Here is a 26716-nt window from a genome sequence, read left to right as displayed (position 1 = left end):
GCTCACCTTTGAGTTGGCACAGGCACGGCCCTTCTTGTACTCCTTATGGCTGGCCCGCTTGTCCAGCTTGGCCCAGAGCGCTTTGGCCTTCCAGTAGTTGAGCTTGGACTTGAGCTTGTGGTAGAAGACCCTGTACTCGGTGGGCTTGACCTCCAGGAAGTCGCACAGCTCCTGGAAGGCCTTGAGCGTGCCCTTGCATGTGGTCGCCTGGACGAAGTTGTCAAACAGCACGTGGGACCGGTTCACCCCTTCTCCTCCGGCTGCTCTGGCGCCTCCATCCCCCATGGTCCGGACTCGCGTCCTTCACCCCACGCAAGGCAGGGGGGTGTCTGGGTCCAGGCCCAGCCCTGGAACAAGCCTCGTTCTGAAGGGCTTTAACTCCCAGCCTGAAGCATCTTCTTTCTGTCACAAGAAGTGAATGAAAAAAGATTGTTGAGATAAAAGAACTCCCACATGGAGCACAACAAAAACACAGTCAAAGTTATGGTTTTCAGCGCTTGAATGCAATCAACACTTCATCTAACATCTAATGACCCAAGTTAAGGTCAAAGACTATGTCGAAGAGCCTCTTCAATCACGTGAACTCCTAACATCTCCAAATAAACAGTCGTATTTGTAAGAATTGAGAATGAAAATGGCCTCGTTTACAGTCTCACTGACTTCCTCTGCAGCAGCTTGACCTCAAACCACCTCTTATCAGTCTAGGAATGGAGCTGCTGGACACAGGGAGAGCACTGAACCCAGCCAAACAGGAAAAGCAGTGTACACATGTCCAGACTGACTCCAGGCACAGGAAACCGCCAGATCATCCCAAAACACCGCTCAACAATGCAATCACCGCTATTGAAGGGAATGATCACGCAAGCAGTAAAAGTTAAATGGTACCTGCTGTTTCATTCACTCTGCATGACCCTTTTGATGTTGTTGTTACAAGCTGCGACTCGCAGCAGCGAGTCCTTCTGCTTTCTGGACGGCAGGATCGTTCATGTTCTCCCGAAGCCATAACTCAGCTGTCATAACTGGAATGTCTTAATGGGCGGTCTGTCTGACGGCGACCGTCAAACTCCAGCTTTTCCAAACAACGGGACAAATATCACAAACAGATACACTCTAATTGGTGGGAAAGAGACGACACAATGCTCTGAAACAAACGTGTGCAAAAGGGAGGACAAAAAAAGACACTTGATCTAATCTACAGTATTTGTTGCTTGATAATCTTTTTTCATCCAAGCAGCAGCTCTGTTTGCATCATGTCCTTGGAGCAACGACACAAAAACCTGAATTCCCTAAAATTTGCAAATGTCATTTTACAGGAGTCACGGGTGAAGAACACAACCGTGGAACAACTAAATGCACCATAATTTCACATATCTGTGAAAAACGCAAATTATATTTACAGTGGATGTAAGAAACTATCAGTTTCACGTTTTTCGGTTGTTCTCTTGTTCTATGTCTCTGCAGCAGCCACAGCTCTGAGGCCTCCTGGACGAGGACATTGGGACAGATCCTGAAAACCCTGCAGTCTCAGTCCCAGGGGCGACACATGAAGAGAGGAGGGCAGGTGCAGGGGTCGGCCGGCCTCCTTTTCACGGCCTGCCAGCTGCTCAGTGCACTGAAAACATCAGGTCTTGAGTTTGGCTCTGCCTCATTTAGTTAAGACAGTGCAGAGCCAGACAGAAACAAAGGACCTTTTACCACCACCTAACCATTTAGACAAGCGCCAGTATTTCTGCTGTGGCTGAACTTCCAGGGTGTTTTATCAACCGCTGAAAATGACTTTTAATGGACCTTAATTACACAACTGGCTTCACTGCTTTAACAGTCCCACCAAACTTCCCGTTTTAGTAAATTCATCCATGTGCTCAACACACCGGTGGCGACAGTTGCCATGGAAGGAAACTGGAGCTCAGCCTCTTCCCCCAAAGACATTTTGACACATGTACAGGATCGGACAGGGGATCAAACACGACCAGCCGGGTCAAAGGTCTTGGGTTAGTCCTGTGTCCATTAGTGGTCAGTGTAAATCAGTTAATCATGTTGGTAGCTGCCGGTCTGCACAAGTCCTGGTGGTTTAGTTCAAAAGAATAGAACAGACAACATGCTTAGATTGAGGCTTAAAATGGAAAAAGAAATCTGAAGGTCACACTCTGATTAATCGTCACAGCTGTTATTGCACACAACTGTTCAGGTGTGTCAGAATATGAGAATTTGAGCAAGAAAATAGCTATCTAAAATAGCCAGAAGAAAATGGAAACAGAGCATCTGAAAGAGAGTTCAGTGTCTGAGAAACTTGTGAGAAACCAGAGAAAAGCAGATTGTTTTTCTTGAAAAATAAGTCACAGGCAGGTGCGACTAATCGTCTGGGAAATCTGGTAAACATACAAGTCTACAGGTTTGGATCAGAGGACTGACTGATGGTAATGACTCAATCCAATAGGAACATCTTGAAATCAACATCAGCAACTTATACGAAACCTTTCTCCCAAAAAAAGTTATTTAAAAAGGACATAGATGATTTGGAGATCATGAATCACACTGAGCAGGCCAACGTTAAACATTTAACACATTTGGAGGTCTCCGATATGCTGTGTCTATAATATGTGAAAGGAAACAGGCTCAGACAGGCTCTTTGGTGCATAATAAAACCACGACACATTCACGTCTGAATGACAGCAACATGTTTGCCTCTAATTTGACTAAAGCCTCCTGCAAAGATCCATATGCTCCGTCTGCAGGAGGCCCGTGTGTTTGTGTAAGGTAGAGAATGGTGAGCAAGAGAGGACACATGCCACCACAACCTGTGCATTAATATTAAACTTCAAATATTGAAGCAGTGGTTTTGGACATGTGGGACGTTTCTGTCAAAGAGGGTGCTGAAGGCGGCCTGGCAGCAAGGAAACTTTGACTTCAGTGTCCCGCCTTTTCCTGGAAAGATTTGATTTCTCATTCTCTAGTTATTTGAGAGATAAATGTGTGGTGAGATGTGAAACTAGTCCCAGTGATACACTAAATGTACCGTAAGGAGACAAATTAGAATTAGAAAAAAAATGGCTTCAGGAAACAGACTATAAGGGATCAAATCAAAAGTCACTAATCAACACAAGAGGAGTTCGTGTTTCATCAAAACAGCCATTAATAATCACATTTTATGACCTCAAAAATGTAACCAAGGCCAGCATCCAACTAGACACTGAGTTGCTGTGAAACACATTTTCACACACTTGATGCCAAACTCTCTGTGTTTAAGTCAAACAAGCATCTGGATCAAGTTAAAATTCAATCATAATAACTTTGTTTGAAATACATATTACATTGATTAGAAAAATGCAGCTTGATATACATAGTTTTAGAAGATCTAATCCTAATGCAAAACCTCTAACCACACTATTTTTTTGACTACTTAAAAAAAAAGGAGAAAAACACTTGCATTTCATTTATGTGAATCTTTTTCTAAATCCAGATTGCTTGGACGAGCGGCGAGGTTTCACACATTCACAGAGTTCACACTCGAATTACATACATGCATGCCAATCCTCACACACTCTGCACCCCACCCCCTGCACAAACACACACGCACGCACGCACGCACGGAGCATGCTTTGGCTTTTATACTGGCAGCATTACATCATCCACTAATCTAAAAATAAATCCAGAAGATTAGGCCACTAGGCTACAAATCTGAGGACAGTGCTTCGGTGTAAACACTGCCACAGTGCCAGAAAAAGTATTACTAGAATATCTATAAGTCACATCTATAAGCTTTTTCAGTTATTATTATTGAATTTCTTATTTTTGAGTATTAATCATATTCAATGGACAATAATATTAATCTCCATCTGCGTTTCCCTACAGTGTTTTGAATATTCGTTGAGCTGTGATTGTTTTTATTTAACTGCACCACAGATGCATGGTTCTGAACCTGGAGCAGAGCGTGAAAATACTTTAATTTAGGAGATAAAAACAACACAGCATGGAAGCAGACTCATTTAAACTGTCATAAGCCATCAAGTCTTCACAATGGGATTGATTCAGGAGGCCAAGGTGAGACAATGTCTTGGAAAACAGGATGAAGCCAACACTGCAGTCACTAATAAACATCAGCACCATTAACTTGGCCATTAAACATGTAACCTAGTCAATGACCAGGTTGTCAGTTTTCCCAAACATGGGTTGGGGTTAGAGTCCATGTGACTGGATTTTGCCTTTGGTCGTGTCTTCCTGTTTGCCTTGGGACGACTTTTACCCTGGATTTGCTCGTGACGGTTAATGTTCACCTTATCGTTCCACATGTGATCGTTACGGCGGCGGCTGAAAACGGCTACGATACAGTAGCACCATAACACTCATTACACGGCAATGAAGCAGCAGGTGTGGTCTATTCATGAGCTGCCTGTGGCTGTAAAATACACCGTAATGGCAACAGAAGTGGAGCGGTTGACTCTTGACTCTCCATTATCTGTCTGTCATTAATAGAGGGACAGACAGTTGGAGTATCCGTTAGGGAATAGCTTGAAGCTTTTGCGTTAACAATTTTTAAAAAGGCAAAATTAGGGTACAATGAGTTACAGTGTTATAGTTAGTAGGAATTTAAAAAATTTGTAGTTTTAACAAGGGGAAAGTAAGTAATGTTTAACATCACACAATTTCAACTTTTCTGCAAACAAGCCAAACAAAAGAAGCGGTGGAAATGCCATAATTTCATTTCAATATAATGTATCAATTAGTTTTTTTGCGCAGTTTTCAATCTGAATGCATCTATTTGTTTGTCTTGAAGACACTTTGAATTCTTTGTCATTTTCTTCTTTAATAAAAATTGATAAATGACGAACTGCCCCGTACAAGCCAATGGGTGAAACACTCAATCTGATTAATAAACAGATTTGTTGAACCTATTGCATAAAAAGTAATATTGTTGAATGGCTGATCAGAGTTTCCCCTACATACACTTTACTTGGGCGGGCCGCCCAAGTAGATTGACACCCGCCCAAGCAGATTAATGAAAAAAAAAAAAAAAAAAAACGCGCGGTCTGTCTCTCACACTGGGTGTCAGGCTCGCGCACCCCGTGTACTCTGATCTCTTGACACATAGCATGGAAGCATGCTAGTTTAGCCGCTACCGGCTACAGGCTAACAGCCTGCAGATTAATGCTGGTCGACCGTCCCGGACAGTAAAACTTATAATCAGCTCGATTGGCTGATTTTTCCTGCAGAAGCTCCTCATGCTGTTTTATTGAGCAGGCTGTATGTTCTGGTGTTGTGTTTGTTTATATGACGCTGCGTGTGCAGCTCCGAGTCCTGCTCCGTGTCTTCTTCTCTATTTTGGAGTTGCTGTGTCAGAGTGACAGCGCCATCTGAAGGCCTAGCGGATGAACTACATCGTTTTGAGTCCTTGTTATGTTGCGTGGATGTAGATATTTCCTGAAGCGATGCTGTGTGGACAGGAAACTGAGAAGGAGATTGTAAACAAATAAGTTGGCTCATTTGTAATTCAGGGACAGGTAGACGTCCAGTTGTGTTCCATTCTCAGCTGCTCAAAACACCACATCACACTGGAAACATCTGGAACCACGGAACATTAATAATTTTCTATAGTCTTCCAGTCATCGGATTTTCCCTAAAGCCCACAGAGAAGACATTTACATTACCAGCAGAGTTCTTTCGGATTTGGACGTCTGTTGCTGTGAAAGTTAGGATACATAGATATGTTTTGTACCCTAATCTTGATAAATGTAATAGCATTTCAAGAAAATTGACCCCATTTAATGAGAAATAAAATAATGTTTGCACAACCTGAGCCCACAGTAAGCTGTCATAAATTTAATCCAGTACAATAAAAAGCTGTGATTAAATGCCCCCCCAAGTAGATAATTATCGTCCATTTATCGTTATCGAGGTGAACTGCTTAATATTATCGTGATATTGATTTGAGGCTATATCGCCCAGCTCTAGTAAGTGATTTAAACCATAATGCATAAGAGCACAATGTGAATAATTTCAGTTAATTTTCTTGTGCTCTTTTGCATTATGGTTATGCAAGTTTTTTTTCTCTTTTAGATCAAAACTGAACTGAGGAACAGGCTGCAAGGGGAGCATCTTGCTGCATGCATGCGCATCAGCATAAATGGACCTGACCCCCGATCCTTTCCGTACCGAATGGCATTGGAGATCTTTTTTACTAAACCAAGAAAAATGCTCTGACACAAACTGTCAGCTTTGCAACTAGCTTTGCAAGTGGCTTTAGATGGCTATTTTTCCTTCATTTTTTAATTTTATTTCGCTTTTCTTTTTGGTTCTGTTTATGTTAAAGCAGGCTTAAGATGTATCTAGAATAAATAATACATGGTTCATAAACCAGTTTGACTCGGTTATTGTCAATGCACTTATCAAAGACCGCAACGTCCTCCTACACCGCCCGGCCCACCACCACAAGTAAATTCTCAACCTAGGGGAAACACTGGGCTGATTTTCAGGACATCTGAAGGAAATCGAAATAAACAGCAAAATGTGCTAAATGTGTAAATATGTCTGCAAAACTAAAAGTATATCAGTTTAATAGGATTACGTGACAAATAAGGAATAGTTGAACTTTCTTCCTTGTGCAGTAATGTCTGTTGTGTCGTCAAATTCCTATATTCTTACAAAAACAAAGCCCCAGCGTGAAACTTCTCCACTATGGATAAAAAAGGAGTAACTGCATTTCACACAGGTTTTACACTATCAGTAACGGCTAAAATACACACAACAGCAAAATCAAGCATTTTTTTTTTTTTTTTTTAAAAAAAGCTTAGTTTAAATTACTTTATGTAATGAGTAAATCCATATGGTACAAGCAAGAATGTCAAATGTTTGTTTAAAGTAAGGGTTTAGTAGCCTGGGTGTAAATGTAAACAGTCCAGCTGCTGCAGCACGTCTGTCCCAGAGAAGCACATCGGGGTCGACAGTGTTTCCACATTCAGGACTGCAGTCGTTTTTCCATCATCGCAGCACGGACCATCTTTCTCCCCACATCATCTGCTCGGAGCATCGAAGTGCAAATGTCAGCGCGCAACCCCTCGGTTCTTTATAAGGATTAGAACTTCAAATAGTAACACAACATGCCAGCTGAGAGGCAAACCACACACAGCTTGAGTCGACAAAGAGGATTGCTGCAGTCCGACTGGTGAAATGACCAAACATGAAGATTACAGCTGTAAAGTCAGCATTTACAGTTTTCAACCGTCTGTAATCATTATTCAGTTAAAACAAGCACTCTGCTGTTGATTGAGTTCTAAACATTGGGTCAAACGGAATTAATGATATGAAAGTCCCACATTGGAGAGACTCTCTGATTTTTAAACCTCCAATTTTCATCAAAGTGCAGCAGCCATCTGTAAAAGCTCCGTTCATTAAATGGTGTCATTTCCCAACATAGTTCAAAGACGGTCATTATATTAAATGATTAATTTAATCCCTGTATCAAAGGGACTCAACATTTGATTGATGATTCTCACATTAATTACATGAACGGTGAATTGATTTCACTTCCATTCTTACATTTCACTGTTTTCACAGTCTCAACATGGTTTGGGGATCGAACCACCGACCTTGGAATGGGAAGACAACCCACTCCACCGCCTGATCCACAGCTGTATGTACTGCGGCCTATTATTATATACCTATAAGACATACCATAGCTACAACCCAAGCATTAAATCAAGCTCCATATACCCATCAGCACCAGAAAGGTGATATCATGCGAAGGTCCAAACACTGCTCGAGAAATGATGGTGATCTAAATCAAGAAATCAACAGTTACTGAAATATAATCACAGTAGACAGTAATAATGGATTACCGCTCTGAGCTTTATCACCACGTGTCAACAGAATGATAATACACATTAGAAAAAAGTCAACAGGGTGGGTGAGCAGCTGGATAACACCAGAGTCTGGGAAAACGGTGATATTGTGGGCAGAATAATGAACAAAAAGTTAAGAGAGTACATAAATATTATGCTTTCTCTTTGGTACTCTTATGACTTAAAATGAAGGTTCTCTTCTGAACTGGTCACAAAACATCCTGGAGGGTCTGCGCTGTGTATCGACACAAACCACAATAATAAGTTCTAAAGTTCAATCACGGGACTGGGGACAATTGTGTCTATTCACACAGCCGACAAAGCCCAACAGCTCCCAAAGAACACAAACATTTGTTGACTTGAAGCTCAGCTCGCCTCTGGCAGAGGCTATCTCCGAACCATCTGGCTTTTCAATCACTCCTGCTTCTGACAAGTCAAGGCTGCACCGGGCGGCGGAGCGCTTCATTCGAGCGCCCGCAGCCGGTAGATTTTCACCGACTCCGTCAGCAGATCAGCCTCTAATCCCACAAACACACAAATTTCCCCTTGTCCTCTCTGAAACACGGTTGACGCATTAATATTCAGCGCAGCAGGAAAACATGTCCTCAGTCAAATTCATCACTTCTGTGCTGTGAGAGGACTCGAGATGGACGGACGAGTCCGAATCCACCGACACTGAGGAATCTAATGAACCATGGTTCTGAAATGGTTTCATACAGCTTCACGTCTCCCCAATATGAATATTTACAGATGACATGAGGTCTCTGGTATGGAATTCACATTAGTAAAGGACTCAGAGGACTCGGGGCATAGCCGATTGCTCATATACGGGTGTCAAACATGGTCAATTACAGATGGCAGTCTGCACTTCCCACAGGTATTTGACAGAGGAAACGTCTTCCATACCAAACCAGATGCCACTTCTCCCACCTTCATGCCTTTCATAACAAGCGTACAGCCGGCACCGCAGTTATGCAGACAGGACTACAATGGAGGGGGGAGCGGTGTTAGGGCAGCGCAGAGACGAGTTCATACTACATCTGTGGTTTGAACAGAAAACAAAACAGAAAAGAAATGTCCACGGGGTTATCGGTGTTTATTTGCCTGTTCAACACAGCGACACAGAGGCATGGATCTGGTTTGAACCGTCCGACACAGAGAACTAGGAAGTGTAACATGAGAGCAGAAGCCAGAACGCAGTCAACACAGACTAGTCCTCGAGGATTAGTCATGACCGACGTGGAATGGAGACAGGCAGGAGAGAGGCTGAAAGCCAGAAAGCCAAACAGGCAACAGGACGACTACTTTTTATGTTACAAAAGCAGAAACATGGCAGACAATGCATACCGAGGCAATGAGATAAAGGCCTGTAATACTGCATACTTCAAATACATACAGAGATGCACACTCAGTATTTTTTTGTATTTTTGGATCTGATTAGTGTCTAGAAATCATTTAGCGACTAACGCAATTTTAGTAATTACACAATGCAAGATGGTATTACAGTACAGAGAAATGCTCTCATCTGTTTTCAAAAACAGCAGCAAAAGCTGCACAAAATAACACCCCAAGGTCTTTCACAAACCCATACAAACCCAGAATGAAGGACAAGTGGAATGTCTCGCTTGGACAGCTAAAAATAAAGTTCTCCAAAGCTATCCCAGCAGGCTTCAATACCGGGAGCTGATCCCAGCTCACTGTGGGCAAAAGCAGAATACAGAATGGTGCAAAGCTAGATTCACATTCACATTACTCACCGAATGGTGGGGAAAGGTGGGGAAAAACCCATGAAAAGAACAAAACTGAATAAAAGATTATCAACATTCCAACTATGAAAGCTTAGGACACAATGGAAAACTTGCATTTGAAAAATCAGCAGAACAGGATCAGCGCCGGCATTACAACACCTTGAGCATGTCAGGCCCAGTGATTCTATACTTTTCAGCAGCTTCATGTTAATCCGTGAGGAATGATGGATGGGAATATAAACAGCTGGGTCGCGACATGAAAACTAACCTTCAGAGGCCCCATAAGTCGGTCAGATGTTTAACACACAAAATCTATTCCACAATATGTTTCTTGTTCTGGTGGGCCCTGGGAAAATGACAGAACGACAGTTCAACGCTCCACCGTATTCATTACAAAGATAACGTTTAAACTTTGGGAAAGCTTGAAATCAGTGAAAATCCATGACTGTATACCACACACACACACACACACACACACACACACACACACCCACAAAATGGGAAATGAATAGATTTTACTTGCGGTGCCTGTGGTATTTCTTTAGTGATGATTGAGAGGCTAAAACGGGGTGATGTTTCTATGAATTCCTAATAAAAGGAGAAAGATAATTCTGACAACCTATAATGAAAATCATAGAAAAGGCTGCTGTTATCAGTGTCAAACGTTAATCCAAAGAAAAGGAAGAGGAAGATCTGTAGAGAAGCACCAAAACCTTTTTCTGATTATTAATCTTCCAACGCTGGATACATTTTCAGCTTTATCGACATATCACAAAATACTTTATGAAGAGACAGGAGCGCGCACGTGAAGCCCTGACGGGACATGCGACAGTCGACCACGGCCAGCGCAGGACAGACCATAATCCCATCACATCCACACTTGCTTTCTCTAATCCGTGCGTGGGCGCAGAGTGAGCAGCTCAGACGGTAAACAAGTTGCAGGATTGTGCCACAAAAGGGAATCGGCACGGTTTTGAACTCGTGTGCCTCGATGCTCCATTTAAAGGTGAACCGAGATGAGCTGGCAGAAAAGTTTTCACAATTACACAGTAACGTTTTGAAAACATTACTAATGAAGAAATCAATGAAAATGATAAAGTTTTCATGTTAAACCAGTGGGTGCTGTTTGTTTTTGCAGTAAAGGAACACACACACACACATCCACAGAGAACAATACGCTATAAACATGAACAATGGCACACGGATTGTTGTGACTGTCAGCTATAAAACTATCAAGTCCCAGTAGAATATGAACTTGGAGTCATGCCACTCTGGAGGCCGCCATTGTTGTTATTAGTACAGTATCTTTTAGTCAAGGATAAAGTACAGCGAGTCTTCTTTATTTCTGAGCTGAAACCACCAGGAAAAACCTGCAAATATCATCAAAATGACGTGCACACGTGCTCGTCAAAAGGACAGTAGCGTGAGAAAATGCAAGTGTGGCCTTTCTCCGAGTCTCACGCCGCTCAGTCATCTCATCTCCTTCCAAACAGCTCAGCACGCTCTGCACCGGAGGAGGGTCGGCCTTCCTGCGTGAACTGCGGCGCAGCGGCGAGGGGGTAACCCAACACCCACTCGGAGCCGTGAAGCACACGGATAGCTTTACAGAAGAAAGCAGCACAACAGATTCCTGCCAGAGAGCACTTTAATCTCCGTCACCTATCATAAGATGCAGCGTCAGGTGCGGCGGGGACGACGTCTGAGGACTGGACGAAGGCTGTGAGTCACATCTCATAGAGAATAAATGAGCTGGAAAGAGTTGGATAATAGCAGAAACTTAGAGGGAAGGCGGAAACGCTGTAAAAAAAAAAAAAAAAAAAGCCAGTGTGTCTCAGCGATGAACAGACAGGAGGAGAGAATAACATATGAGGTGAGGCAAGAACCCGTTTCAAGCCAAAACATGTACCAAAGCAAGATGCTCATCATGAAATACCTCAATCCAACAAGGACAAACTACCGTAACCACCGCCCACTGTCTGTAGTCTGCCCAGAGACAACTGAAATATTCTTCATGACTAAATACTAGGTCTATCCATCTTTTCTACTGTTCTTTAAACTTAGGATCCCGGCTAGACAATTCACATGATGAACAACGCTTCGATGTGAGCTCTCTCGCTGTTATCCATCAAACTTTTGGCTGATGTGGCCATATTCACATATTTGTGGCGACGCCTTTGATTGTAGCTTCAGACTTCTTGTCTTAGGTCATGTTCACACGGCCATGTTTAAAAGTAAAAGCAAAATCTTTTCACTACCTTTCGGGTGTCTGTTTTCATCACATCGTCGCTCGAAGCCACTGAAAACACAACTCTTTCAAAATATACTCCGACTCCATGGAAAACGCATCTTTCCTGAAACACTGCTGAGAGTTCTCCTGCACATGCACGAGTACATAGACAACAGCAGCAATGTTTGCCTTCACAGTGTCACTAATCCCAGTCTACATCCTTCTAGACTCGGTAGCTCGTGCGTTTCTTGGTAGAAAAAGGGAAAACTATGTGTTTTCACTTGGTACGTCACGTTAATGTGACCTCAGGTTGGACAGCTCCACAACTGAACCATGTTTGTTCAGCTTTTTTTTTTTTGGATCACCTGTGTTTGCAGTTCCCACCAGCCATGTTTCAGAGGATTAGTGTGTTGGCTCTTTTTGTTTTCGGTAATTTTCCTTGATTTCTGTGTTTTTGCCAAAATGTTGCCACCAGATATGATATTTGTAGATCTAGATTCATTCAGAGTTGGTTGGATGTGTCACGACTCAAAAATTAAATCTGGACTGAAACAAGCGTCACCTTGTAGTTGGAAAGGCAGTTTGAACAGCGTCCGCAGAAAGCCGAGTAAGCATGAATACAGACAGCCTTATGAGGCCACAAATGCTCTCAACAAACATATTTCCAAACAGATATTCACAGTTTTAAGACACAGAATAGCATCTGCTGAATGGGAAGTGAGCTCCATTTACACGTGCAGCCATGAGCTCGCGCTGAGATGACATTTGCAGGTCGTTAGAGTAAAAACAGGGCTGGAGTTGGCAACTGATGCAAAGACATGCAGCTCCTTGATGGGAAAATTATTAAAAGAAAAAAACATCAGTGCACTGAGAAAGATGGGGGCCATTTAGTTCTGCTCACTTTCTTCAGGGAAAGAACGTCAAGTCAGCTTGTTTCTCTATCAGAGCCTGCCAGAGACGAGTTTGTCTTCTGTCCACACAGTGAGATAACAAGGCCTCCAGGCTCCTCTGCACACAACCAGAGAGCGAACGTGAAATATGATGTGGTCTCCAGAGAGGGGAACAGTTTAGACGAATGAAAAGCCCCGACTTGGAGGGAAGGTCAACAGCTATAGGCTCAGCAGCTGGGAGACACTTCCTGACGGCTACAGGCGAGAAGGACAAGCTGCTTTACAGACATGAGAGCGGAAACTGGTTCAGAATGAAGCCTGAATGGCTGCAGTATGTCTATATACCAAGGGTTTCAAACACGGACCCCGTGAACCAAAACCAGTCCACCACAGGGACCGCAAGATAAATCTGACAAGCAAGAAATGAACTGGAAAATTTTAGCTGAATTTGTGGCGATTAGGTCTGCATCATATGTCGCAAACTTACAGTTACAACAATAACATGCAAAATACACATACTGCAAAATACTGTGTTTCTAAAAACGCCGCATTCAACATGAGAAAACCTTCAATACTGAAGGTATTTGGAAGAAGAAATCATATAAGTAGAAAAGGTGTTTCACTTCATAATGTCAACATTACATTAGAGCAACAGGTCAAAGGTCAAGAGGACAAAAAACAAGGACAAATCACAGAAAAAAAACAGCCCAAAAAGAGAAAAGGCACTGTTATTTGGAAGGTCAAAGTTCAAAACACAAACATCTCATCATATTTTTAAGTGTCTGCATTTATCACAGATCATATCAGTATCGTGATACTCACAGCAATATTGCATGTAACATGTTTCCCTAATAATGTGCAGCTCTCATAGAAATTTTTGTGAGCTGAAGATCTTTCAGCATATTTGGACAAACAACTACAGTGCAAAGTCAAGTCAGCTGTATGTTCACAGCAGCAGAATCCTGTTCAGCTGCAGGCATTGAGAAATACAGTATGATGTTGAAACTGCACTTTGTTCAGAACTTTCAGGTCGCGCAGGCTTTGTGAACAGATTTATCAAACGTTGACTTTTCTGAAAAGTATTTTTAGGATTTTGAAACTTGAAAGGAACATGACTTGACATTTACAGTCTCCAAACGGCGCACACACACACACACACACACACACACACACACACACACACACACACACACACACATACACACACACACACACACAATAACAGCAACCGCTATCATGCAATCAGGAACAACATGGGGTTCGGTGGCTTGGCTACAAAACTACTCCCGCTAAGAACTGTCCAGTCTGACAAACACAAAAAACACTGGAGGCGTACAGGAGTACTCCCACATTCTGTTTGTTCTCTCTTCCAAGCTAAACCTCTGGAGTTTCACACAGCACTCGGTCAAACACAATTCAATAAAAACACTAATGCCGAAAGGATGCAAACAGGCTGATCTGCATGTGATTCAGAGCCAACAAAGGATGAGTGTTATCAGTGAGCACCAACAGCGGAGACGTGCCATTTGCAAAGCTGAATTATGTACTCAGATATGACTTGAAAGAGAGAAAAAAATGGAGCGCCATACAGACAAACAAAACCATCATCAGTCCCACTAACGTCAGTAAGTAAATCTGAATTTGATCTATTTCTTACAGCAGAACAGGTCATGTATGGCTTTAAAGGCATATCTATCTATTAAAGGTATGATATCAAAAAAGGAGATAAAACACCTAAACACTACCTGATATGAGTTGGCAAACCCAGCAAATGTAAAATGATTTCAAGTTAATCAATACATTTTGAATTTCACCAAAGAATCAATCAATTGGTGAACCAGATGTTTAAATATCAGAGACACTTAATATACTGCAAGCTTATCATTCATCATGATATCAGCAAACAGGACACACACATACATATATATATATATATAAATCATATTTAATGCTTTGCAAATTTAAAACTTGTCTATGAGAGAAAGAGCACTGTTTTGGAAAAAAGCACACATGAAGTTATATAAACACTTTATTGTTTCTTATCTGCGTAATGAAATGAAGATGATAATAATGTTGCATTGTGCGAATAGCATGAGGTAATACATTCCATTTAACCATGAATCAATCTACAATAAACTGGATAAGCGCTCCCAGAAAACGTATGCTATCATATGAAAAAAATTCATGACTCACTTACTTTACAGCTACGCTGTTTCAATACACAACACACATTAGCGTGTCCATGTTCTGTGTACTCTTGGCAAAGTATTTAGACAGTGTCAATGTCAGTCTTTACACATTGACTGCAAAGTTAAACTGTAGCTCTGCTGCAGCGTGCAAGGGTCAGAAGACTGGCAACATATCAGCAGTCTGAGGAATGCATCTGTCACACTAACCTACCCCTGACCTCTGAAGGAGAAGAAACACCCAAGAAGCAAGTCTTTAATCCATAGCTGAGAGAAATCGCCAAAGCAATTGGGTGGAGATCATATTGTAAGTCGTACATACAACTTTCACAAGTAGCTTTACCGATTAGTTCTCTAAATCTGATCCGCGTAATGCGACGTTTTGTTTTTCTTTTTATTAACATTAACTGGCTGGCAGGATTTAGAACCTGTTAACCAGACAACGCTGCAAGTGACAACGCATCGTTTTAGAGTTTTTATTCCAGAAATTGCGTTCAGCCAGTAGCATATTGAAAACGAGGTGTGTTCACACGAAAAACTTAGTTTACATGTGTGGCAATCAGTTTGTGATGTCTTTATGTACTATAACCAACCTACGTTTGTATGCAGGGAACAGTACGCTGTGAACATTCAAGCTCCTTTAAACTGTCGTCACTCATCATTTTCACCCACTCAGTATTGTTTATAAGAAAAATAAAGAGTCTTTACGCTTGAGCTCGATGATGGTGCAGTCAATATAGTTTATTGGAGAAGTTCTAGTTCTAAAGACTGGAAAGCACAAACAGCTCCTGGACTCATTTCGTGTTATGAATCAGTCGTGTCTCGTGGAGAACTATTTACTAGAAGGAAGACGAGAGAATCCAGCTGAAACATGTCAAAACAGTATTTTGGGAGAAAAAAAAAAGCCCACTTGCCTGAATTGAAGAAAAAAATGCTTATCAGCAAACTGAATGTAATTTAATGATTTACTTGTACTACAGTGCACATGTGCAGCATCAACACTTCAGTATTGGAGTCGGTGCTTTTTCAAAAAAAAAAAAAAAAAAAAAAACTGTTTTCAGTGACTTTGAGCACCGCTGTCATGTAAACGGACAATCATCACTGTGTCAGCTGGACCTGACTCAACTTTATTCAGCCCAGCAACAATACAGTCTGCAGGACAACAGAGTCTCAGTTTGTACTGGAACTGCTTTGATCCTCAGCAGAACAAAGACATAACCGTAATTGTGTCTTGATGTTTTCCACCGTGCCATTTGGCTTAATCATGTTCGAGTGATTCAGCTCTCAGGAGCACATTAATCATCATGACCTCATTTACAAAGGTCACAATCCAAAGGGCAAGACAATAATTGCCCCTCAGTACCCATATTTCCTTACAGTGAGTGCCTCCCAAGCAGCATCATGCTCCAGCATCAAGCCATTAGCATCTACTTACAGCCATGCCTCCTTTTAAGGACTTTGTGCCGAGCAGACCTGCAGTAACAGGCATGTTCGTTTGGCATCAGCAGGAGCCGCTGCATTTCAGATGACTCAACCGCACCAACAAATCCTCTGGGCACAAACCTGACAGTTTGGGCACATCGTGACACAGCAGGGGCAGCGTTCAAACACTTCCTTCCTCCTGCTCTTTCATCCGCCACAGTTTCCACTTCCCACATTCATGATGCTTTGGAGGGTCACTGAGAGTCATAGCCAGGATTTGACCTCTCCCCAGAGACAATCAGCAAAGGGTCAGCCGCACATTCACGTCATTTTGTACACCTACAGAGGAAATTATTGTTCTACTTGACACAATCTGAAAAACCGCAACTAGAGATATGCTTGTTTTGATTCGTGCTGCGTACAGTCTGTACATTTTGGATGTTTGTGTCGTCAGAAATGCATGGCAGAAACAGTCAGAGCAAATACTGTAAACCAAACCTGTGACGAACTTGAAAAACCATTAGGAACACTGAGACTTAATCCAATTTTAACAACAGTAACTGAACAACAATACAGTGCTTTTTCTTATTCACGCACAGTGGTGTAGTGCTTGGCGCACTCTCCTCTTAGCAAAAATGTTGCCTGCTTGATTCGGGGTTGGAATTGTCCAAAAATTTACATTTGAGGCTGATTTGAGGACTCTAAATTTCCCTTTGGGGTCAATATGAAACTGTGGTTTTCAGTCACTCTGTATTTGCTCAGTGAATCACTCGCGACAGATCCTGGATGCTTTTCCCAGAGTCAGCTGGGACGGGCTCCAGCACACAACAATTCTAAAACTCCATTTACATGAAACGCATCATTTCTGTGGATGGATGGATGGAAATGACGGAATACCTGTTAACTGCCTGATTAAGTAATTATCAGCTGGCTGAAAGAATACTATAAAGGTTTGACAATAAACTTTATTGCTGTCTTGTAGCTAAAGATAATATCTGGCTTAATGGGTGTAATAGTGGGACAGTCAAAGTAAGTAACACTCCAAGAACCTTTTGACTCAGCTTTCAGCTTAATTCCATTTATGGAGAAACTGGCACTGAAATGGCATCATCACTTAGGGTTTTAAATAAAATGATTTATGACCGGATAAAAAAATGCTTGAAAACGTAATCTTGTCAAAGTTTGCACGTTGACTGCAGTGTGTGCTGTACACAAGCTCGGACTAGTGTCTTTCCAGGCAGACAAACTGCACTTTAAAAAAAAAAAAAAAAAAGGTTATGCTGAGTCAGTCATCAAGCAAACATCCTCCGCTTTCACTGCTCCACGCCCTAAACTCACGAGAGGGAAACGAGTGATAACACGGAGACCTTTTTACAGACTTCCCAGCTATCGTCTGCTGGCTGGCAGCCTCCCGGAGCGACAGAGAAGATGTTCAAAGTCTAAATATTGGCAGTGCAAGCATTAAGAGAGAGGCCATAAGGAAAAACAAAGGGTCAATATCACAGATCAATAAAACAAAATACCCCATCACTCGACTGAGACGGGGGAAGAGGCTTTTTCTGGGGGGAAATGTCAGTCGGGTCAGGACCTTCCGCTTCACTTCACCACAGACCGTCTCCTGTTGCTTTGGGTTGATGCATGGGCCAATGTGGGTCAGCTCAAGTCATATGGCGTTTGTTGAGGTCAGTGTGCAGTCAATCAGAAAAGTCACGTACGGACAAATACAGGCAGACGTCTCTTCGAGGGGGACGAGAATGGAAGCTGGGTGACTGGACTTCAAAGACCTCTGGGCACAAATCTGTACTGTGGACTGGACAACAACAGCACCGCAGCAGACGCATGGTCCAGTTTCTGGCTTGGACGAATGAATGAAAAGGTCATCCAGGAAACTTCAGACCAAGTAGGTATTTTCAAGTTTATGTTCAGTGCTGTTTTATTCCCCAAAACACACACACACACACACACACACACACACACACACACTCACCTTCTATTCACTTCAGGTACAACTTTCACTCCACTAGAATCAGAGATGAGATGCTTTTTAACAGCTTGCACTGCAAAATGTATTTACATGATGAAAACATAAATTTATCTCATCAGCCAACAGCTTGCACAGACAGATCCTGTTACTGCAGACCTATGAATTATTTTGATGGAAATATTGAAGAAAAATGCTTTTTTTTTTTGTTGTTGTTTGCTCTACTGACATATAGCACCTTTGCTACACTTTACATGTTTGTTGACTTAACCTCAGAGGCATAAGTTAAATGCACCAGATCATCAACACATACTGAAAGCATTTCTGTTTTGTAACGACTGATACAAAAAAAGGAAAAAAAAAAGCAGGTTGTCACCGGTAAGAAGACGCTGCACAATGTCTGAATGGCATGATCCGCAACATCTCCTTGCGAGATCATTACTCAAGTATTTATGACTTGGATGATATAGTTCCGTGACAGATTGTGCTGTCTCCTTGCATTGACTCAGGAGTGAATCTTGTCACTGTGCTCAACACATTCCTCAGACTGTGCCATAAGAACCGAGGTTGGCAGACGATCCACTGATGCACCAGCAGCGATCTGCATGTTGGCTGTGCGGCACAACAAATTGCCAGATTTATTACAAGGCCCGAGCAGTGAAATCGTTAGTCGCTCTATTAAAACCGCCTAAGCGTGACATTCCCAAACGTGCGGAGGTGCAGTCTGCAGATCCCACGGTAACAAGAAAGAAAAAAAAAAATCCCACCGCGGTCGAGAAAGACGTGTCCTCTTACCTTAAAATCTCGTGGCGTTATATTCCACTCGTGTAAGGCGGGAATGATTCCATGACGAAAATCATTTAAACGGCAGTGTAAAATCCACGCAGTGAATGTGTGTGTTATTTAGTGTGTATGGCTTGTTAAGGCCAGAGCAAGGAACCGCACACACATATATACACACACACACACACACACAGCAGAAGGCGCAACTTGAAACTGACAGAGAGGGATCGGTCGAAACCACAGTGACGACAAGGAGGGCGGAGGAAACGAGTCTATAAATAATTACATATTACTGAATCACCAGAAGCAGCACATGTCACCTTTAACACCAATCAATAGCTAAGATAAACAGTTATTGAGAAACGCTTTTAAAAATAACTGCGTTTCTTTACGATTGATAGAATTTGTTTGACCAACCACCCCCGATACTGCTTGGAGTGAGCCTGCGTGTTTCAACTCACTTTAATCCAATTGGTCTCTTCCAAGTGACGCAGCGCCGCTGCTGCCTTCACGTGGTGTCAGAAACAGGAGGACCGCTTTACACAACAAGGAAAGTCGAGCGGAATTTTACATTTCAGTGGTGCCCAGGCTTTGCGATACTTCATTATTTTTGTTGAAACTTATCCCAAAAACTCTCACGTGTGAGTGTGAGCTTTATTACCCGACTGAACTTGACTTAATATGTGAAGGTTAGAAGGAGATGGCCGACAACTGAGGGCCCTGAAGCAGCCTTCATGAAGAATGAATGATAGCCTATAAATAAATGCTCACAACAGTCAATCTGATTTCAGTGAAATCAAACTGTTTTAAAAAATGTATTAATTAATTAGATAGATAGATAGATAGATAGATAGATATGTGCACCACTGACAATGGTCTGCTGCTTTACTGTAAGCCCAAGCCAAGACTTCTCTTCATAATATTGAATGTCACTGACCTGCTAATTCATACTATAAATGCTAATGACCTTGTGATGATCAAGCAATAACTACACTCAGTGTGTCATCATTGGAAAGGTCAAACTCTTACAAGCAGCCCTGACTGGTTCAAATGTTACACAAAAAGCCACAGGTTTGTAAAAACACTGCAGCTTCAAAGTGTGACATCTTCAGATAACGTTAGTCCACTTTGATCATAAAAATGTTTTTATCTATTCAGTCTGTAATGTGCCAGTTCTGTAACGATGAACAAGCCGGAGAGCTGCAGGCCACCTCCTCTGTCTGGACAGACAGACCTGTGGAGCTGGTTTTCAACATCATACAGGAACACAAGGCACGTGCAAATTCCCCGCAGGCATCTGTGTACACTTGAATACAGCTGCAGGCCAGGACCCTCGCTGTGTTTCTTATCTCTAATAACTTATGACATGATCTACTCCAACCTACATATACATAGAAAAGAAAGTAAAGCGAACTAAACACCTAATATGAACTGAAATCATAGATAGGTGATGAGCCTATCACAACAAATTACTACTAGACAGATTATTGTGGAAAAAAATGGAAACAGAATTGATTTGCCTGCTCAATGTCTTTGCCACAGATAAATACTGAACTGTCTGGTCATAGACAATATCGGTCTATGCATGAAATAATTGTTAGTTCTTCTCCAGACATGCTTATTATCAGGATTACATCATGTTGTCTTCCAAGGTTCAATTCTGGAGAGATTATAAAACAAACTTCCTGGAGCATGCGGTGGATTTGGAGTTCCATATGTCTGTTCAAGTGCATAATAGCTCTATAATTTATGGATCTTCGGTAACTTGAAGCAAAAACTTTGAAACCTCATTGGAAAACAAAAACTCAACTACTCCAGTGAAGTTATGGCTGCAGTAAGACTCAATTCAAAAGCGTGACATTCATCATTGTTCATACTAAGAGTTTCACACTTGAGCTAATTTAAAATAGTATTTTGTCTGTGACAGGACTGTGAAGAAAAGAAAACTCATCAGGGCATTTCATGTATGATGTCTCCAATCAGAACAGGCTGTCCTTAGGATTTGCACAGATTTGTTAATTAAACAAACCACAGGGGATTGCCAACCAAGTCAGTGTGTGTGTGGAAAAGAGAGAGAGTGAAATAAGAACACTGATCTAGAAGGGCAAGAAAGAAATGAGGATGAGAATCCAGAGGAAGAATAACGCGCAGCTGGATCGTAACACATCCGAGACAGTTTCACCACATTACAAAACTGCCTCTAATAACACCAAGCAGCTTTTCCTTCCCACCACGCCTCTGTTTGCTGTGGAGGTTTGTCATTAGCCTCAGACTGAGGATGAGCAGCGGCAGAGTGAAGCAGACAAAGGGATTGCCTAACTAAGGTGAGGCCGGCTGCGTGCGTTTCCCACATCACAAAGGAATTACACATTATGTCATCCCAGAAATCTTCAAAGGTGTCTGCTGCCATATCGCGGTATCAAACACGGATGACAATGGACGGCATCCGACGCCCGTCCAATCCCTCGAGATGGAGCAGGTGAAAGAGGATAATGAGAGTGAAGTACCTACTGTCCCGAGGAAAGCTGAAGATCCAGTGAGGTATTCCTCTGTATTGCTGATTCTTTTTTTTTTTTCTCTCCTCTTTCTGCTTCTTCTCCCGCCTTCTTCCCCCACCTTTTGCCTCACCACAGCAAGATGCTGCCGGGACCAGTCCTGGTTGTCATGGCAACCGAGACTGGAGGTGGGGGGGGTGGGAGGGGGGGGATTCCCACGTGACCGGATCTCCTTGAGTGCTGATTGGCCGCGTGCGTTGAAGTAAGACTGGAGAGATGGGGCGGAGGGGAGGAGGCCGATGTCACAGATTGGAGGAATCCTCAAGCCAGACCGCCTGCAAGCACACACACACACACACACACACACACACACACACACACACAATGGATGTCTCTTTAAGGTGAGATTACCGAGGCGGAACGGTTTCACTGTCGAGATGAGTCCTCCTGATGGATTAAGGTAGCAGCGTATTGATTGATTTATAGGCTGACTGACACGAGATGTCTGGCTTTGCCTCTGCTGTTTGTACCACCACCAAGAAATCCCTCCGCACTGCCATGAGCCAAGATGCAGAAATAACAAGTGCTGCAGGACATATGAGAGGACCCATGTGTGGCAGCTTGACCTGCTGGCCTATGCACTTCAGGCCCCTACAGGGGACTATTTATAGTCCCGCAGAATCCATGTAACTGCTGCTATTTGATCAAAGAGCCGGCGACATTCATCGTGCAGTCACACAGCGAAACAGTTGAACTTTTGCTAATTCAGACACACAATACAGAGACAGGCTGCAGCTCCTGCTGGCGCTGATAACAAGAACACGAACCAAATGTTCTTCCTGAATGGAGGGATTACATCGGCGCTACATATTTGGCTTTATGTGGAGCTTAAAAAGCTCACATGAGTCTAATCATGGACATTTATTTTATGTGTCTCACAAAAATAAAGCCGAGGAAAAACAATAACAGAAAATAAAGCAGCTTTCAGCTGAGAAAGAGAAAGATTTTAAAGACTTAAAAGAAAAGGCTTTATGTGTCCACAGAGGCAACACAGAAGCAACAGAAGACTTCAGAAAAGGAGATGTTTGATGCTTGTAGATTCTTTCTGAGGAAAAGTAGGTTTCTGTCAATGCCACATTCTGATTTCATGAATAATCATGGTCCCGGTTTATTGTCCATACTTGTGTAAGTTGGTCCATTCCTGGAATCACGGTGAAGGTATTGAGCCACTCACAAATATGTTACAACATTAGCAACAAAGAAAGCAGTTACTTGTACATGGTTAAAAACAAGCCCACCTTCAGTGGGTGGAAGGATCAAAATCCTCAAAGAGATTCACGAGATAGAACAACTAAACAAATAAACAGATACTATGAATATTTGTCTCAATAAGGAAGTGGTTGGTGGCCTTCTTCCCCATTCCTACCGCTGTAACTTTATGAATGTACCTATTTTTGTTGCAGTCTGGTGTGAATGCAATCCCCCCGCTGATTCTGAATGTGATTGATGATCTAACTGTCTGCTTTTATGTGCATAATGCTGTACCTTCCTTGTGTCCTTTTGGAAAAGTACTTAAATAAAAAAATGAATAAAAAAACAGCATATGTTACATTTGTCTTGACAGACAAAGAGCTCAAAACTAAGAGTTAGGTGGAAAATTTTGTCTTTTCAAAAGCATCCTGGTGTGTTATGAAAGCATTCATTTTCGCAAGGGTGGTTATACTACATACAAATCAGAAGAAATGTACACTAAAAAAACCTTTCTTGTACAGCATATTTCTCTTCCATTTAAAAACAAAAGGCTCTGTTGCATGTCTTCACAGTGAATTTAAGTCAAGTAGCTGTTTTGCTCTCTTTAATCCCTTTTTCCAGACAGTGTTTTGCACTTTGATCCTTTTCTCACCCCTGTCTGCTGTCTGAATCAATCAAACATGTAGCTCAAACCTCATGCTCCACAGGCGACCGGGGCTATGCATAATGCACGGTTTGCTCTTTTTTCCCCCTCTAATGCTATAACTGGGCACTCAGCTTTATTAATAAAACATGGAGCGCCGTCTCCAAAGCCATCTGTTTCTCTCCACCAGGCAGACACTGCCCACATACAGGTGTTATTCACTCCGATTCAAATAAAAAAAAAACATTTCATCGAAATCAGTAACGATACACTTCCTGTTCCCTTCACAGTGCATGTTATCTGAAATGTGAATGCCTATCATTTTCTACAAGAAACGCTTTCGAGTACTGTTTGGAGAAGAAGATTTAGCAAGGTGTCCACAAACAGAAAATAACTGCAGTAATTATCATCTGCACAAATGACTCATTTTACCCATTAAATAGAAATTAAAAAAAAGAAAAAAAAAACACTGTGCCAGGAATCATTATGAAGGCTGTAAATAAATGATTTCTCTCAACCAAAAGAACCAATTATATGAATACTTATGAAAAATAAACCCAGCTAATATAAAGAAAAGGATTAATTTTATGTTTCTAATTGCAATAATCATACATGCAGGTGATTTTTTTTTATACCTTGGTAAATCATAAATTCACTAATAACAGTGGTGACAAACATACGTCCCATGAGCCAAAACCTGCCTGCAGGACGCTATAGGTGCATCATACCTATCATAGCATGATAGTTTAATAAATCTGTGTGTGAATATTCCTGAAATGATGTAAAGTTTTTCCCTCCATTACTGCCGGGTCCTCCACACAGTTCATGCCCTTTGCTCTCCTCCGTTCTCTCAGTGAGATTACATTGAGTGGATGATGAAGGCAGCGATACTGATGGTCTGGTGGTAATCTCATCACGTTCGCGCCTCGGACATCAGGACCCAAGTTATCCAGGGCGGTGAGCACGGAGGTGCAGAGGACAGTGAGTTGTGGAGAAAGTGGAGCAGTGAAAGTAAACCTACTTGAGCTTTTTGCTTTATTTCAGATATCAGGAATGAGCTATAAATTCCTAGATTGTTTCTTGTACCAACACTGAATTCCACAGAGGAATGTTGGATATTGTTGAAGAAATATTTAGCAATTCTGGCTGAAGGATTGCCACACAGCGGTGGCGTAGTTACTCTGCCTCATTGTGACAAAAATCCCCCCTTCAGTTCTGTGTGGATTTTGGATGCTCTCGATATACATGGGTGGATTTCCTCCTTCAGTTCAAAAATATGCATTTGAAGTCAACTGGTGTATCTACGCTGGCAGTCTGTGTTCATGTGAGTGTGTGAGTGTGTATGACTGGATTTGGCCTGTTATCAACCGGTGACCTTTCCAGAGTGTACCCTGTATTCGCCGATGGTCCGCCGGGATCGGCTCCAGCTCCCCGGGATGCTACGTTGAATAAAGCAGGACTGAAGGTGGGCGGATGGATCAGGAAATCAGAGCCTACTGAGGATTTATTTGTGCACACACAGAAAGAAAACCACAGTGACCACACACAATGCAAAATGAAAGAATTAAAAAAAAAAATTGCATTCACAATGCAAGTTTTGGGCTTTTTGCATTTCTCGCAGCAGCAGCTCCAGCTGGCAGCAGTATCAGCACAACCAGATTGTCAACTTGATGGAGAATCAACAATCTTGCAGCGTAGCAAGGGCAAACAGGCGCAAACCCAACAACCAAACAAACCCTCAGGATTTCTGTTACAAGTAACACATACACAAAATAGATCGCACAGGCTGCCAAGATATGTCCAGCTTTTATATGGAAGATAATTGTTTGAGCCCGTGGATAAACACAGCATGAAGCCTCCCAGTCCAAACAAGTGATATTGAAGAGATCTTCCCAGACCCACATCAGTATTTTAAGGTAACATGAATCCAGCCGCCGCCGCAACCTGAACGTTTTAATTTCCTCCAGAACCATGAGCTCTAACCCTGTGCAAACACCACGTAAATCAGCTCCAGTCGGCTCTCCTCTGAGCATGATGGGAGAAATGAGGAGCGAGAGCGAGGCGTTTGCGTTTGAGGAGGCAGGGGGTCCGACGGGGGAGCCGAGTCGGGGAACAAGAGTAAACTGAGTGAAAACTCAACGAACAACAGCGAGAAGAGACAGTGGCGGGATCAGGTTTCAGGAGGTCCGGCTGTGTCTGTGGTCAGTCTGAGCCCGGCTAAATTTAACTGGATGAGCTGTGGAGGCCTGCGATCGGGGCTGTGCGAGGACTGAAAAGGCAGCGGCGGTCAGGGTGCGGCCACGCCGCTCCCATTTCTCACACTGCCATGCCGGCCATTCACCGTGGCCATGAACCGCTCACAGAGCAGGAGATAAATCCACCGCTTCCTCGAAGGAACCGGGGTCAAAAGTCACGAGCGTGACCCTCTGTCCTCGAGCACCGGGTTAAGTAGGGCTGAAGGTGTCACGACTCTGGCCGTTTAGGAGTCACAGGTTACTACTAGAGACGTTTCTCATCTGACTGGCTGCATAAAATCCTCTCATTCAGAGTCTCCTTCAACATTTAGCCTTTTTTTCCTCAAACACACGGCACCAACACGTTGAAACAGAACTAAACTTTACTAAAGCTAAACTCACTGAAATTAAAGTAAGAATAACTCCACTTTATTAGCTACAGAAGACTTGTCATCCATTTCTTGTCATAACTCAGAGTTGAGAATCTCCAAACGGATAGCTTTCCATGTTCCGAGCTGCACGAACGCACACGGATGCCAAACGATGCTTCTTCGCCCAATCAAAGCCTTGCTTCCTCATCTGCTGTCAGAATATCAGTCCGAGGATCATCTCATCGTCTCTGCGTCTTTTCTGTCAAATTTTGGATGTAATCTCCTCACTCCTTTTGACCAGGTTTATGTTGACTATCTGACCTGCTGGTAACCCTGGGAGATACCCGACCCAGCTGAACCCGCCCCCGTTCACACTGACCCCACAACCATGTGGGGTGAAGATTAGCAGGTTGCCAGGTCAGTGTGAGAACGACTCTTGAGGCCTCCGTCAGACGCTGTGATTTAGAGCTGGCACGGTGGTGACAGAGCCGCTAAACCATCATTAGATCAGCTTCAGATCACCGCTGACCAGAAAATTCCCACTTTCACTCTATTCAAACACATTTTTACCACTAGGAAGTGGGACCAATGCTTCCCAGTTGTTCCTGGACACATCACCAAGTAAAGATACAAAGAGCCTCAAAACAAAC

General features: G+C 42.6%; 1 protein-coding gene across 18 annotated transcripts in view; it reads right to left on the bottom strand.

Annotated features, from left to right (window-relative positions):
• mical3a (microtubule associated monooxygenase, calponin and LIM domain containing 3a) overlaps positions 1–26716 on the bottom strand; it is an 80565-nt gene that overhangs the window by 43166 nt on the left and 10683 nt on the right. For 14 of the 18 annotated variants that reach the window (XM_030095497.1, XM_030095502.1, XM_030095504.1 and 11 more), the window contains exons 2-3: positions 21584–21902; positions 7–402 (exon numbers count right to left, since the gene is read on the bottom strand). In XM_030095497.1, the coding sequence (XP_029951357.1) occupies positions 7–285 (279 nt within the window). In that variant the 5' untranslated portion in view covers positions 286–402; positions 21584–21902. Of the gene's footprint in view, positions 1–6; positions 403–19084; positions 19233–21579; positions 21903–26716 lie in introns of those variants that run through there. The other 4 variants (XM_030095499.1, XM_030095498.1, XM_030095500.1 and 1 more) reach the window with 4 other exon arrangements.

The sequence above is a fragment of the Salarias fasciatus genome, chromosome 7 (assembly GCF_902148845.1).
Source record: "Salarias fasciatus chromosome 7, fSalaFa1.1, whole genome shotgun sequence".
NCBI classification, from domain to species: Eukaryota; Metazoa; Chordata; class Actinopteri; order Blenniiformes; family Blenniidae; genus Salarias; species Salarias fasciatus.
Note: the sequence above shows the minus strand (reverse complement) of the source record. Positions and strands in the feature narration are given on the sequence as shown.